Raw genomic sequence first — 16,126 nt, 5'->3', positions numbered from 1 at the left:
TTCCCAGCCCGAACCTCCCCGGGAACTGCAGGGGGCGAGGCTTGGATGCTGCGCAGCACAGAAGTAATTGGCGAATAGAGCTGTCACTCTCTGCTGTGGCCCAATTTGGAGAGGAAGGGCGGATAGAGGGAGAGAGATCGTGGAGGACGTGTGGTTGCTACAAAAGTGTGTTCAGAATTTTGCAATCGGACTTAGCGGTTGGGGCGGGGGAGGGGGGGCTGGGTAAAAGGAGGAGGAGCGGGGGACGTCAGGAACCCGCCCCGGACTCGGACTCGCGCCTTCCAATTTAGCCTCTGGGGTGGGCGCGGCTAATCTACGCCCTCGGAGAGTTTTACCTATTTTATACACCATAGAGATGGCCGGATGACCGGGGAGCCTAGAGAGGACAAAGGCCGCTCCTAGCCGATTTCCGTTTCCGCTGAGGCATTGGCGGTTGGTGTGCATCATGGCAACTGTGGTGAGTGTTGGCTGCATGTGGAGAACCGAGAGTAACCCTCCTTATGGGGTCTGAAGGAGGCTGCAGGAGAGGACTCGGGTCTGGAGGAAGAATGATAAGGAAGGAGGAGGGCTCGGGAGGACTCACGAGTTTGAGGGAGGAGCATCCTGGGTCTGAGGAAGAGGAGGATGCATGTGTCTAAGGGAGGAGAGTAGAGGAGGACGTCTGAAGGAAGAGGGCTGCCTCTCAAGGGGCTTAGGAGGACCCACGGGTCTAAGGGACGTGATGGAGGAGGAGGGCTGGCGCCTGGCTCTCTGAGTCTGAGTGAGGCCTGGTCTAGAGTGGGAGGACTGAGGAGGACACCTGGGAGGACTGAGGAGGGCACCTGGGTCGAGGGAGGAGGGCTGGTGAGGAGGGCTGGACCGGGGAAGAGAGCTGACCCGGCTCTGAAGGAAGAGGCTGGTGTCCTGACCTCTGAGGAAGGAGAAAGCTAGTCTTAGAACTCGATGGGGAAGGCAACTGTGTATAAGAAGTAGGATCACTAGGCAGTGGCGGCGCACACCTTTCATCCCAGCACTTGGGAGGCAGAGGCTCTCAGACAGACCTCTGGGAGTTGAGTTCGAGGCTAGCCTGGTCTACAGAGCGAGTTCATGGCTACACAGAGAAACCTGTCTTAAAAGAACAACAAAAAAAGAATCCTAGTCAGCCAGGCGATGTGGAGCACACTGTTAGTCCCAGCACCAGGGGGGGGGGCGGGGGGCAGGATCTCTGAGTTCAAGGCCAGCCTGCTGACCTACAGAGCAAGTTCTAGGACAGTCAGGGCTACACAGAGAAACCCTGTATGGAGAAACAAACAATAAAAAGAATCCTGAGTGTGATGGGAGAGTCATGTGGGTACTCGGATTTCTTTCTTCTTACACTTGCACACGCACGCACACGAACACGATACTCAGATGTCTATGTGACTGAGTAAACAGCGGCCTGGGATGGATGGCAAAATCTTGGCTCCTCCCCACATCATGTTACAGAAAACTTCATCTTCCTCCCGATGCGGTCCTTTGTCCTGTGAGGACTGGGAGGCTCTGGGGACAGCAGCAGGTGGTAGCCTGTGCTGTGTGCTTGAGAGCGTGTGTCACATAGATGGGAAAAGGTGTCAGGAGCCAAGAGCGTGTCCGTGAGGAGGGGCAACAAGGTGAGGGTTCAGAGCTTGGCATCCTGTCCAGAGACTATTCGCATTTTCCGGAACCTCACACAAGGCACATGTCTGTGGATGGTAAAGTGAGCAAGTAAATGCCAGGAAGTGAGGTCAGGTGTACTGGGCCTGTTATCCGCTCCCCAGAGTTGCAGGTGAGGAAATACTGTGGCCTCCTGGTGGCCCCGGTCCCGGTCTTGAGCCAGAGAGAGTCTGTTGCCGTTACCATGGTGAGGAGAGGATGGGGAGGCGTGGAGGAGAGGAAAGAGCCACACCTGAAGTCCTGTTCTTTGAGTGGAGAGCTAGGCCTGGCTGCTGGCGGACGTCAGCTGGCTTTCTTTATTCTTTGGTCGCGTGTGGCACAGACTTATGTCTAAGCTCAAGGCAGAGCTCCCAACTGTATTATTATTTGTGTATGAGCTTGTATGTGCACCATATACTTTCAGAAGGCCGGGAAAGGGTATTGGATCTCCTGGAACTAGAATAATGGTATGAGCTACCGCGGTGGAACCAAACCTGGGCTAGCGCTCTTCACCACTGAGCCAACTCTGCAGCTTCTGCTTTTGTTCTTATTTGATGGGTGTTTTGCTCGTGTGGGTGCCTGTATGCCACATGCATGCCTGTGTCCCACAAAGGACTGTAGGATTGTAGCCCCTCCTCCCGGGCCTGGACACATTCCCTGAGCACCACTTGGGCACCAGGGAGCCAGCACAACTGGATCTGGGTCCCAAGGGTGTAGCCAGCGTGGGCACTGCTGGTGGGAGATGTTAGTCTATAAATATGTTTCTCTTATTGGTTAATGAATAAAACCCTGTTGGCCAATAGGAAAGCAAGATAGGCGGGACTGGGAGAGGGAGAAGAGTCGTGATGTCATCTAGGAGGAAAGGACGGGAGTCTGGCGTTCTCAGTAAGATATGACCATGTAGAGATACGTATATTAGTGATTATGGGTTAATATTTAAAACAGAGCTAGCCAATAAGAAATGCTAGTAACCGGCCAACAGTTTCATAATTAATAACAGCGTGTTATTTGGAGCTGGCGTGGCTGTGAGACCAGGCTGGTGGGAAAGTGCTCATAACACTCCCCAGTCTTAGCCTGGGATTCTCCCACCAGGGTGCTCAGGCTGTCTCCTGGCGTCTGGGAGGGATGTCGAAGGCAGGAGTTGTAGGTGACATTTACAGCGATGTAACTAACTGCTTCATCCTGAGCACAAGCATTACTCAGGCCGTGTTTGCTTCCTTGCTTGACATAAGGGTCTCCAGAGTGAGCTCCAGGACAGCCAGGGCTACCCAGAGAAACCCTGTCTCGAAAAACAAGCAAACAAAAGCAACTTAGAGATAAAAGCTTTGTTTCATCTCAGCAGCCTGTTAGTTGGCTCAGAAACTGAACAGAGTGTGTGGAAGGGATGCTGCTCACCGGCTTACTCCCCTTGGCCAGCGCAGCCTGCTCTCATGTAACCCAGGACTGCTGGGCGCCTCTGCCCAGTGAGCCGGGCCCTCTCACATCAATAGCCAGTCAGAAAATGCCCTCTGTGTGACAGAGGCTGGCCCTTGCTCTGTAGACCGGGCTGGCCTCAAAGTCACTCAGAGATGCGCCTGCTTCTGCCTTCCAAGTTCTGCGATTAACGGTGAGCGTCACCCCCACCTGGCCCCGAGGAGCCAGTTTCTTAACTAAGACTTCAGCTTGTCAGATCAACCTGAAATTAAAGCTGGCCAGCATAGAAGGCTTTATTTTATGGCTCACAGCTGGAGGTGGTACAGTCCCTTGTGACCGTAGGAGGTTCAAGGCAGCGGTCACAATGCATTCTCAGTCAGGAAGCAGGTGCAGGGGTAGGGAGGGTCTAGAAAGTCCCTCACAGACGTGTTCTGGCTTGTTTCCATGTAAGCTCCATTAAGATGAGATGTCAGGGCAGTGGGGTTCTTGAATGCATGTCTTTGCTTGCTTGCCTTGTGAAGGTCCTTCGTGTAATAGTAGTTTGGGGTCTTATGCTTCTGTAGTCCATTATATGTGTATGGCTGTGTTGCCTCTGTATTGACTGTGCCTGTAACTAGAGTTACAGGCAACTGAGCCAACACATGTGTGCAGGGCACTTAATCTAGGTCCCCTGAAGAGCAGCCAGTGAGTACTCTTGATTTTTTGACACAGGGTTTCTCTGTGGCTCTGTAGACCAGGCTGGCCTCGAACTCACAAAGATCCTCTTGCTCCTGCCTCCTGAGTGCTGGGATCAAAGGCGTGCGCCACCACCGCGCGGCACCAGTGAGTACTCTTAATTGCTGATCCAGCATGGCGTCTTTGTGTGTAGAGCCCATTCGCTTGGCATAGTCGGTGATCTCCCAGGGTGTCAGCTCCTCTTCTCCTTTTTATGGCTGGAGAATTAGAGAATACCCCGCAGATGACTAGACCACACCCTGCTTGTTCACTCCTCGGTGGCTGGACACGTGGACGTGTGTGGCTTTTGGCTGCTGTGCACACTCGTGTGCTTGCTGCGTGGGGGATTCCCAGGGCTCAGACATTCGGAGGTGTTTACTCATGTCAACACGGCGTGGGCTGGCTCTTGGGGCGCACAGAGGCTCAGGAGGCCCTAGTAGATGTTTAGGTACTTTCTGGGAACCGGAGCACCGGTCTGAGAGGAGTGGGGCTGACCTTCCTGCCGTTAGGGGCGACACAGAGTGGGGTTGACTGCCTCGAGGGAGGGAACGAAATGGAGCTCCCGGAGGACAGCAGGACCTTGAGGGAGGACTCGAGAGTGGGGCACGTGGGAATTCTTCACATGTCATCTTCCTTGCCTGCAGGCTGCCACCACAAAAGTCCCTGAGATCCGGGATGTGACAAGAATCGAGCGAATCGGTAAGTGAGCAGGGTCAGGGCCGGGGGGAGCACTGCTGCTGGCGGGGGGGGTGCACTGATGCCAATGGGGAGCACTGATGCCGACGGGGGAGCACTAATGCTGGCGGGGGAGCACTGCTGATGGTGGGGGGAGCACTGCCAGCGGAGGGAGCACTCCTGCTAATGGGGGGAGTACTACCGATGATAGGGGAGCACTGATGCTGGCAGAGTGTCCAGACAGGCAGGCAGGCAGGCAGAGAAGGACGTGGTGGGCCCTACTCCCAGGCAGTGTTGCCATAGGCCTGGTGCTTCCATGAGGGTTCTGGAAGTTCGATGAGCTATGTGAACATGTGCCCTGCACACAAGGCCCTGTGCCCAAACACTCCCTGAGGGCATGCTGCACCTGCCTGGTTCATGCTGTGAGTCTCCTGGGACCCCAGGAAGTTCAGAGTCTCATCCTGTCCCCATTGAAGTAACCAAATCTCAGAGCAGCTCGGAGCCACCGCTCGCCACCCGCAGCAAGCCTGGGTTGCAGGGGCTGGCTGGGCGTCTCCAAGGAGCCTGCTGACGGCCTTGTTGAGTAATCACTGGGCACCTCTAAGACACAGTAGAGGCTCATGGTGGACTCTGAGCCCAGTGATAAGGCTCCTGGCCCCACGCACCTCAGTTTCCTGACCTGCAAAGTGGAGCTAAGGTAGTTGCCCCTTGTGAATGTCAGAGACACTGAGAGACTATGAGCAGCCGTGGGACGTGGGTCCCAGGACAGCCTGGACAATTGGGTGAGACCCTGTTTGTAAAACTTAAAAGGCAGTGGTTTAAGCAGCAGCCATCGACACTTGCCTGTTGAAAGAGCTAGAGCCATTTGCAGCCGAGGACACTGTAGAGGCCAGCCGTGCCAGTGACTGTCTGTCTGTCGAGGCAAACGCTGCCCCTCAGCTACACCCCTTAAGTGTCTTTCCTTAATTTTTTTTTTTTTTTTTTTTTTTTTTTTTTTTTGAGGCAGCATCTTTTTACTTACTTTCTCTGTAGCCCTGGCTGTCCTGGAGCTCACTCTGTAGACCAGGCTGGCCTTGAACTCAGAGATCCACCTGCCTCCGCCTCCAGAGTGCTGGCCCCACCACGCCTGGCCTTGTTTTTTCTTTCTGAGGTAGTCTCATGGAGGGCAGGCTGGGCCTGAACCCACTGCGTATCTGAGGGTGACCTTTAATTTCTGATTCTCCTGCCTCTACCTTCCGAGGGTTGGGATCAAAGGTGTGTACCGCCATGCTTGGCTGATGACTTCCGCTTTGTTGAAGGGGACACCCAGTCCCCGTGCTTGGGTTGGACATAGGGCTTGCTAAATCTCATCTCTACCAAAAGTGCCGCAAGTCACTTCAAGAGTGTGCGGGCATGAAGCCGGGTTGTGACGGGGTCAGGGGCCCGTGTCCTTTGTTTGCTACAGAGCCGGTGGCTGGTGCCCTGGGGCCCCTGTCCTCACGTCTTCCTGGGTGGGGTCTGGCCCCTCGCCTTCTGCACTCCCCCCCTGTCCCTGGGCATGGCCCAGGAACGGCACTTCTCACGGGGATGTGGGATAGCAGCCCTGAACATCAGCATCACCCCCCCCCCCCCGCAGTGGCCCTCACTGTTAGTTCTTGAGCCCAGTGCCTGGGACCTTGGTGGAGTCACCCAGCTCTCCGATGCTGAACGCTTAACTCAGGCTTCTTCCTGGCCTCATTTGACAGAGGGGGCAGTCTGAGCTCTGAAGGGAACCCCTGACTCAGTCCACACAGTGCTACCTGGAGCCAGCCTGTGACTCCTCCCTTCTTCCCACACAGGCGCTCACTCCCACATCCGGGGTCTGGGACTCGATGATGCCTTGGAACCAAGACAGGTAGAGGAGCTTTGGGGCTGCGGGCTGGGTATGTGGGCTGCTCCTGTCAAGTTGGGCAGGGCTGTTCCTATCTTTGGGCCTTTTTTGGGTTTTTGAGACGGGTTTTCTGTAGCTTTGGAGCCTGTCTTTGAACTCAGAGAGATCCTCCTGCCTCTGCCTCCCGAGTGCTGGGACTAAAGGCGTGCGCTACCACCGCCTGGTTCAGCCACACACAGTGATGCACACCTGCTGTCCCAGTGCTGGGAGGCAGAAACGGGCAGGTCGATGAGTTCAAGGCCAGCCTGGTCTGCAGAGCGAGACCCTGCGCCTCAAAAAAAAAAAAAAAAAAAAAAAAAATTCCAGAAGAAAACCAGTAAGAAAACCAGTATTGCTTTCTGTTTTTTTCAGCAGGCAAGGTGTGGGCCGGGGTGTGTTGGGAAGTTAGTGGCCTTCATGTCTCCTCACCTCCTCCCTCCAGGCTTCCCAGGGCATGGTGGGGCAGCTCGCTGCCCGGCGTGCAGCTGGAGTGGTGCTGGAGATGATCCGAGAAGGGAAAATCGCAGGGCGGGCCGTCCTCATAGCTGGCCAGCCGGGCACTGGGAAAACGGCCATCGCCATGGGTAAGAGGCCTCCCGGGTAGACATCTCTCCTCTCTGCCAGCGAGTCCCTTCTGTGGCAGCCAGGAACAGGTTAACTGTTCAGCAGACCACCATAGAAAGCATCGGGAGGGGCTGTCTATGACCGCTGAGCAGTTATATGGGGCCCCCGTTTCTAGCTCAACATTTCCTGCTTGCTTCCATGTCAGGGTCACCTTGTAGTCTAAGAAGCCTGCTGCTGCAGCTGCATGCTTCCCTGCAGTGGTGCAGTCATGCATCCCTCACAGCTTGCCCGTGAGGAAGCCTATATTTCTGGTTCTGTCGCAGCGGTCTGCAGGGCAGGCTGTGGCCTTGGGGGTTGGTAGCCTGGGCTGGCTCAGAGATCCGAGTGCTGGGGTGAAGGTGTGAGCCAGCAGGCCCGCATTATTTTGAAGTTTTTACTTTGGGTCATTAATGAAGTGGAGGTTCTGGGGACGAGGAAGTGGATGGACCCTAAGTGGCAGACAGCCTTGTCCGCAGCAGTCCACTGGAGAGTGAGGACCACAGCTGCCTCTTTCCTGTGGAACTCTCCATCCTTCTCCATCAGCAGAACCCCCCTCTGACACCTCTGCCTCTGAGGCTCCCCTGCCCCGCCCGCCTCCCCACTCCCTTCTCTGTTAACCCTGTGGGGCCGGCACTGAGAGTTGAGCTCTACCAGTGGTCAGTTCAGAAATAGCCAGTGTTGCTGGGAGTGCTAAGGGCAAAGACTACAGAACGTGGAGACTAAACGGCTGGGAGTGCTAAGGGCAAAGACTACAGAACGTGGAGACTAAACGGCTGGTAGGAGTGAGCGCTTTTCCGTGTCAGGGACCTGGGGCCAGCGGCCCACAACCGCCTGACGGCTGCTCCCACAGGCATGGCTCAGGCGCTGGGCCCGGACACACCGTTCACAGCCATTGCGGGCAGTGAGATCTTTTCTCTGGAGATGAGCAAGACTGAAGCTCTGACTCAAGCCTTCCGCCGTTCCATCGGAGTCCGCATCAAGTGAGTTTCCTGTGGCTTAGCCACTCGAGGTCGGGGGGCCAGGGTCCCAGGAGCCAGTCTGATCCAGGCTCTGTTGTCTGTCCCACCAGGGAGGAGACAGAGATCATTGAAGGCGAGGTGGTGGAGATCCAGATTGACCGGCCGGCCACAGGCACGGTGAGTCTCCGTGGCTTCTCGGTCCCAACACCTCCTGTGTAACCATATTCACGGCCAAGCCACCTCCAGCCAAAGGGCAAAGGATGTCACAGGGTCAATGTAGATTTTCTTATAAAATGAGAAGCTGGCTAAATGAGTGTGTCGGCTGATGAGATGCTCTGGGCCCCAAGAGCCAGATCTTTCCTTTCCCCAGAGTCCTTCACTCTGAAGCCCAGCCAGTTGACCTTCCTCTGGGTGAGACTTTCTGCTTCCAGGGTTACCCAGAGGTGTGTGTCTGACACCTGGTTGTGGAAATTTCTGTTTTCTTTTCTGTGTTGGGGCAAACCTAAAGCCTCATGTGTGTTTGCAGCTGCCGAGTTTCATTTCATACTTGAAAGTTTCCCGCCCGCAGGCCTGAGGTAGCTAGGTGGGTAAAGGCACTCGTTGCCCAGCCTGGCGTGAGTTCGGTCCCCACCACCCACACCCACACGATGGAAGGAATCAGACTCATTAGATGCCCTCCAACCTATACTTTGTGCTTGTGCACCCGTGTGTGTGAGCAAATAGGATTTTTTAATTTCGAGAGGCAATCGGTTCCCCCTCATCCTGTTCTCCAGATGTTCTGAAGTCTCATCTCTCAGGGCTGAGGCTCTTGGGACTGCTCGGCTGCAGGAGTTGCTAGGGTAGAGCCATCCAGCATGTGCCACAGGAGCCCTCCACAGTCGAGTTCTTACACCAGCCGTTTCAGAGCGAGCGGTTTGGCGGCAACGCACTCAGCGTCATGCAGCCATTACTATCCGTATCTGGTTCTAGAATTTTCTATTGCCCCATGAGAAGTTATACCTGTTAACAGCAGCCCTGACTTTGCCCTGTCCTAGCCACATGCTTTCTTCCTGCCTCTGGACTTGCATGTTTTGGATGCTCTGTGTGAGTAGGAGGGGGTGGTGGTGGGTGATCTGGTTTTGAAGTTCTGTGTTGCAGCTGGGTTGGGTTGGCGGCGCACACCTTTAACCCCAGCGCTCAGGAGGCAGGGCCAGGCGGATCTCTGTGAGTTCCAGGTCACCCTGGTCCACAGAACGAGTCCCAGGACAGCCAGGGCCACACAGAGAAAGCCTGTCTCCATAAACAAACCAACAAACACGCCAGGATGTGTCGGTTGCTACTGAAATGCTTGGGAAAAGGAGTCTCGGCTCACTGTAACCCTTGGGTGACCCCACTTCTGTGCCATAGGTGAACCCTCCTCTCTTTCCTTTGCGCTGTGTGTGTCTTGTTGCTTTTTAAAAAGGATCTCGTGCAGACCACGCTGCCCTGGAACCCTCAGATTCCCCTGCCTCAGTCTCCTGAGTGCCGGGATTGAAGGCGTGCACCGCTACACCAGCCCTGGCTGGCCCGTGTGTGCATGGTGTGTGTGCACACTCGTTCACACATGCAGAGGCTGCCCAAGCGTGTCAGGTTTGCTGCTTCGTCACGATGCTTTCTTTCTCTGAAACAAGGTCTCCTTCTGATGTGGGAGTATGCTGGCAGCCAGAGAGCTCCTGTGATCCTTTCTTCATCCCCAGCAGCACTGGGGTTACAGGCCTGCCTGTGGCCTTGCCTAATTGTTCGTCATCATCATCATGGGTGCCGGGATGCAAATTCAGGCCCTCAAGCTTGCACAGCAAGTGCTCTTACCTGCTGAACCATCCATCTCTCTGGCCCTCTGCCCGATTGCGCCTCCCTGTGGTGTAGGGTCTCCTGCAGCCTGGACTGGCCCTGAACTTGTCATATAACTCAGCATGACTTTGAGTCTCTGATGCTCCATCTCTTGAGTGCTACGATCTTAGGCATCACCGTGCCTGGGTTGTACAGTGCCCGGGAAGGAACCCAGGGTTGTTTGCATGCTAGGCAAGCCCTCTGCAGTGCCACAGCCACACACCTATTGCATCCTGAGGTAGGGTCTCACACCCAGGCTGACATTGGTCTCCAGAGCACTGGAGTGCTGGTATGAACCAGCACACCTGACTCGTTTTGAGACCGTCTTCTTTCTTTTTTAATGTGCATCGGATATGGGCTCCTGGTCCTCTATCCCCTGCTTTGTAGAGCTCAGATTACAGGTGTACAACAGCATAGCCAGCAATGCTGCCCAATAATCCTAGTAAATATAAATAGGCTTCTAAATTGGTGATTAAATGTACTCTATTGGTAATTAAAATTTAGATTCTATAAATATGGTAAGAATACTATGGGTAAAGCTTTTTCCAAGAAATGCCTGTAAGATTTTTATGTGTGTCTTTCTATGAATTTTTTTTTTTTTTTTTTGATAATGGCCCAGCAGTTAAGAACATGTACTGTTTTTCAAGAGGACCCAAGTTCAATTCCCAGCTCCCACTTTGGGTGGTTCACAGCCACTTACTTGTAACAACAGTTGCAGAGATCCGATACCCTCTTCTGGCTTTTGTGGGTACCGCACACATGTGCACAAACCCACATAAAGACACACAGATGCTTATAATTCAAAAGAATAAAACGCTAAAATGTTTATGTACAGATGATCCAACTTCCCCTCGGCCTCCCTTGTCTCCTTTAGCATGCCACCTACCCTACAGGGACTAGAGACTTGACGTTTGATTTCTGAACTGGACCTGAGTAGTATAAAGCCTGCTTCTGTGCTGAGGAGAATGTGCTGAGGGTTTGAGACAGAGCTTTTCTGTGCAGCTCTGGCTGTCCTGGAACTCGCTCTGCAGACCAGGCTGGCCTCAAACTCACAGACATCCGCCTGCCTCTGCCTCCTGAGTGCTGGGATGAATGGTGTGTGTAGCCACCTCCCAACTGGATTATTTTTTGGTTTAATTAACTTTTTACAAAAGTTAATTTTGTTTTATTAAGTTTGTTTTGTTTTTGCACTTATTTACTGTTTAGAGGTCAGAGGACAATTTGTGGGAGTAGATCCTCTACCACGCTGGTTCCAAGGTCATCAAGATTGGTTTCAGGTGCTCTGCCCACCAAGCTGCTTTGCTGGTCCAGTTTCAATTGTTTTGATTTTATAATCAATAAGGATGCGTTTTTTCTACTGTGGTCAGATGCGCACGAGGTCTTATGAGCTCAGGGATGATGAAATGAGACTCAGCCTCAAAAACATGAAGATAGGTCTGAGGATGTGCTGCTCAGTAGCAGAGGGTCAGCCTAGAATCAACGTGAGAGCCTAGGGGCATGACTTAGTGGTATAGCGCTGGGCCCAGGGTTTCAGCCCCAGAGTTACGGGGGTGGGGGTGGGGGGGGATGCCTTTCATTTGGTCATGAAAGAGCCATGTAAGGGCCTGGAGAGGTGGCTCAGCTTTAAGAGCAGTGGCTGCTCTTCCAGAGGTCCTGAGTTCAATTCCCAGCACCCACATGGTGGTTCACAACCATCTATAATGCAAACTGGTGCCCTCTGTAGCCCACAGGCATACATGCAGGCAGAACATCGCACACACGATGGATGGATGGATGGATGGATGGATGGATGGATGGATGGATGGGTGGGTGGGTGGGTGGGTGGGTGGGTAGATGGATGCAGAAACAAGCCAGAAAAAGGAGAGTTGTGTTAGCATTTGGTACTTCCCCCACTCTGCAGTTGCACAGCAACACACATGAGGATGCAGCTTGGCACCCATGTAACCACCTTCCCAGGCCACCCCTTCCACGAGCTGCCAATGCCACACCAATTTTGAAGCTGTGCTCGCAAAGGGATGGGGTCGTCTAAGCGTTTCCTGGTGTGTCCCCTCAGGGATCCAAGGTGGGCAAACTGACCCTCAAGACGACGGAGATGGAGACCATCTATGACCTGGGCACCAAGATGATCGAGTCTCTGACCAAGGACAAGGTCCAGGCTGGGTGAGCCACTGGGACCATGCAGGTGGCCGGGGTAGGGAGGGGGCCTCTTGTTCTTTCTGTTTTGTTTTCTAAGACAGCTCGCTCTGTGTAACCGCCTTGGCTGTGCTAGAACTTGCCTGTAGACCAGGCTGGCCTCGAACTCACAGAGACCCACTGCCTCCCTCTCCTGGGTGCTCGGAGTAAGGGTGTGCGCCACCTCTTGCCCAGACCTCTCAGACTTTGCTGTTGCTCCTGCAGGGATGTGATCACCATTGACAAGGCCACGGGCAAGATTTCCAAGCTGGGCCGCTCCTTCACCCGCGCTCGAGACTACGATGCCATGGGCTCCCAGGTACTTGGCCGGCCCCTCACCTGGCGCTGGGGTGTTCCCGTATCTTCTGTTACACCCTGGGGTCTGGATGCTACGTCACCGCCCGGCGTGGGGCCCCTGGTGCCCCTGCTCTCGCTGCCCTCACGCCTGCCCTCGGCCCTATAGACCAAGTTTGTGCAGTGCCCAGACGGGGAGCTGCAGAAACGCAAGGAGGTGGTGCACACCGTGTCCCTCCACGAGATTGACGTCATCAACTCGCGCACTCAGGGCTTCCTGGCCCTCTTCTCAGGTCAGCCGGCCGTCCCCGCCCCTCCCAGCCGGCCCCGCCCCTCCCAGCCGGCCCCGCCCCTCCCCGCCGTCCCCGCCCCTCCCCGGCCGGCCCCGCCCGTCCCCGGCCCTCCCAGCCGGCCCCGCCATCCCCGGCCGTCCCCACCCGGCCCCGCCCCTCCCCGCCGTCCCCAGCCGGCCCCGCCCCTCCCCGCCGGCCCCGCCCCTCCCCGGCCGGCCCCGGCCCTCCCAGCCGGCCCCGCCCCTCCCCGCCGTCCCCTCCCCGGCCGGCCCCGCCCGTCCCCGGCCCCTCCCAGCCGGCCCCTCCCAGCCGGCCCCGCCCCTCCCCGCCGTCCCCAGCCGGCCCCGCCCCTCCCCGCCGTCCCCAGCCGGCCCCGCCCCTCCCCGGCCGGCCCCGCCCCTCCCAGCCGGCCCCGGCCCCTCGCTGTGCCCACCCTGTGCTGGCCCTTCCTTCTCCTCCCCGGCACAGCCTGCCCCCGGCCTCTGCCCCTCTCCTGCCTCTGCCGTTTCCATCTTTTCTTCCCAGACCTGCTGTCTGCCTTCCCTGCGTTGCCCCCACACCCTCCCTCCGGCCTTGCCTTCTGCCCTTTCTGAGGCACTCCAGGGTCCTGCGGCTGTAGCATGATAGCCCTGTTCTGTGGCCTTTGTCTGTCTCTGTCTTTGCCCGCCCCTGGTCCTGGACCCAGGCTCTACTGATGCCCCCCCCCCCCCCGTCTCTGGCAGGAGACACAGGGGAGATCAAGTCAGAAGTCCGAGAACAGATCAACGCCAAGGTGGCTGAGTGGAGGGAGGAGGGCAAGGCGGAGATCATCCCTGGGGTAGGTGATTAGAGCCGAGGTGGGCGGGTATGACTGGGCAGAGGGCGGAGGTGAGCTTGATCTGTGCCTCAATGGCTTCCAGGTGCTATTCATCGACGAGGTCCACATGCTGGACATAGAGAGCTTCTCTTTCCTCAACCGGGCCCTGGAGAGTGACATGGCCCCAGTCCTCATCATGGCCACCAACCGAGGCATCACCCGGTGAGCAGCCTTAGCGGTTTCAGGGTGAAAGGGTGATGGTACCTCCTTCTGCGTTTGCCCCGTATGCTGCTCCCACAAGTCTGGGTAATTTGCAGTTCAGAACTGTTGGCCCAGGCACCCACGGGGCATCTGTTAGACATGTCACAGACTGCTGGGATCAGACCCAGTAAAGGTACTGTGGAGTACTGGGGATGGTATGTAGGCTGAGATAGGAGTTCTGTCTGAGCCTGGGCTACATGAGACTCTTTTGTTTTCTTTTTGGTTTCTCAAGACAGGGTTTCTCTGTGAACTAGCTCTTGTAGAGCAGGCTGGTCTCGAACTCACAAAGATCCTCCTGCCGCTGCCTCCTGAGTGCTGGGATCAAAGGCGTGCGCCACCACCGCCCGCTCCCTTTTGTTTTCTCTAAGAAAAAAGTCTGAAGTGATGGTTCCCAGGTTCTTGCAGAGGGCCCCGAGTTCGGGGACTCAAGAGGGACAGGGCTCAGGGACCAGGCTCCCTCTGGTGGTGGGTCAAGCATATTAGCCTGTCTCATGTTTTTCCCGTGATATCCACCCCCCCACCTCTGTTTTAAAAGTCGGGTGTTTGTGGGGTTGGGGATGCAAGTGTGAATTCAGATGTGTGCACAGTCCAGAACAGGACATCCGGTCCCCTGCAGGCAGGTGGACAGCGGTTATGAGCTACCCAGGGTGGGCACTGGGAGCCCAGCTGGGGTCCTCTGTGAGAAGAGTATGTGTTCTTAAGGGTCTCTTCAGCCCCTCTGCTTCCTTTCTGACTGGCTTTTGTGTGTGTTTGTGTATATAAAGAGTGTGTCATGTCCCCAGGACTGGGGATGTGTTGTGAGGAGGCAGAAGGCAGACAGCGTTCAGGGTCCCCTCAGCTGCCCTCTTCTCCACCCTCCCCTTCCCTCGCTCCCACTCAGTCTGCCAGCAAAACTCAGCGACTTGCCCAGGCCACCGGCTTAAGGGGGCAGGATGGGAGGAGAGGCATGTCTGTCTGTCATTTGTTTCTTTGAGACAGGGTTTCTCTGTTTGGCTTTGGAGCCTGTCCTAGAACTAGCTCCATAAACCAGGCTGGCCTCGAACTCACAGAGACCCGCCTGCCTCTGCTTCCCAAGTGCTGGGATGAAAGGGTGCGCCGCCACCGCCCGGCTGAGGAGCGACATCTTTGGACCAGCGCACATAGGGAGCCAGCCCTGCGCTGTCCCTCTGAGGGAGGGGCCTGCTCCCAAGCCCTTTGTCGTCTAATGCTCACCTGCAATCTGCAGTCTCTGTGCCAGCCTCTCCCCAGCTCTGGAAAGTACAGGAATGCTAGGGTGGGGTCTGGCAGCTGTCCTGAGCCACCTCCCTGGGGAAGAGCATCGTATTTGTGGCTAAACTGCGTATGACTAGAGCAAGTTGCTGTGGGTCCCCTTTGCCCACCAAGAATTGCCTGTGCAGCAGGGGTTAAGAGAAGGGAGGGCCTGTGCTTGCATCTGATAAGAGCCTGCTCGCGTCGTTAGTTATTCAGCTCCCAAGTGGGCTAATGGCCGGCATCGTTTCCTGGAGCATCCATTAACAGTCCTCTCTGACCCCCAGGATCCGAGGCACCAGCTACCAAAGTCCCCATGGCATCCCCATTGACCTGCTGGACCGCCTGCTCATTGTATCAACATCCCCCTACAGTGAGAAGGACACCAAGCAGATTCTACGCATCCGGTGGGCCACCCTGGCCCCTTTATAGGGACACAGATTGGATGGGAGGGCTGCGCCCCGCAGAGACCACTATGGCACCCTGCCGGCGGGTGGGGTGGGGTGGGGTGGGGTGGGAGGCCCTCGGCTCTGGCTCTGAGCCTGGAGTCTTTGGGGATGGGTGGGGTGATGTGCCATTCTGCCTGGCTGAGGCCTGCCCGCCCACAGCTGTGAGGAGGAAGATGTGGAGATGAGTGAAGACGCCTACACGGTGCTAACCCGCATTGGGCTGGAGACCTCCCTGCGCTACGCCATCCAGCTCATCACAGCGGCCAGTCTGGTGTGCCGGAAGCGAAAGGTGAGCTAGAAGTTAGCCTGGAGGGCTGAAGGGTGGTCTGGGGTAGCCTATAGACCGTGGCACATGGCTACTCCGTGGGGACTGAGAACAGCAGCAGTCTCAGGGGAAAGCTGTGGGGGAGGGGACATCCTTGACCCTAAGCTGGCATGGCTGAGTCCCACTTGTCCCCAGGGCACGGAGGTGCAGGTGGATGACATCAAACGCGTCTACTCCCTCTTCCTGGACGAATCCCGCTCCACACAGTACATGAAGGAATACCAAGATGCCTTCCTCTTCAACGAGCTCAGTGAGTAACCCACCCAGGCTGCTGCCCCTGTAGAAGAGGGTTACATGGAACACCCCGGACCTCACTCATGCCTGGCTTCCCCTTTCCACAGAAGGCGAAACAATGGACACCTCCTGAGCCGAAACTCCACCCCAACCCTGCCCTCATTTTCTACAAGTTCTAACACTGTGACTGTATAAAATGGTTGTAAACTGGAGCCCGCCGTGTGTCCTCAGACCCCGCTGTGTCCTCAGACCCCCGCCCTGTGTCCTCAGAGCCCACAAGGGGACACCCGGGTTGCAGTTGTAA

The 16,126-nt window shown here is 56.1% G+C and overlaps 1 protein-coding gene across 1 annotated transcript; it reads left to right on the top strand.

Annotated features, from left to right (window-relative positions):
* The first annotated feature begins 273 nt into the window (after positions 1-273).
* Positions 274-15,973, top strand: Ruvbl2 (RuvB like AAA ATPase 2). The gene is made up of 15 exons (XM_051174174.1): positions 274-457; positions 4,422-4,476; positions 6,270-6,325; positions 6,783-6,924; positions 7,794-7,923; positions 8,013-8,079; positions 11,804-11,910; positions 12,148-12,241; positions 12,386-12,509; positions 13,232-13,326; positions 13,409-13,527; positions 15,102-15,221; positions 15,423-15,552; positions 15,724-15,838; positions 15,930-15,973. Exons 1-15 carry the CDS (start codon positions 446-448, stop codon positions 15,953-15,955), a joined length of 1,392 nt encoding a protein of 463 aa, XP_051030131.1. The 5' UTR covers positions 274-445; the 3' UTR covers positions 15,956-15,973.
* Positions 15,974-16,126: the final 153 nt, after the last annotated feature.

This window comes from Phodopus roborovskii, unplaced genomic scaffold, assembly GCF_943737965.1.
Source record: "Phodopus roborovskii unplaced genomic scaffold, PHOROB, whole genome shotgun sequence".
NCBI classification, from domain to species: domain Eukaryota; kingdom Metazoa; phylum Chordata; class Mammalia; order Rodentia; family Cricetidae; genus Phodopus; species Phodopus roborovskii.
Note: the sequence above shows the minus strand (reverse complement) of the source record. Positions and strands in the feature narration are given on the sequence as shown.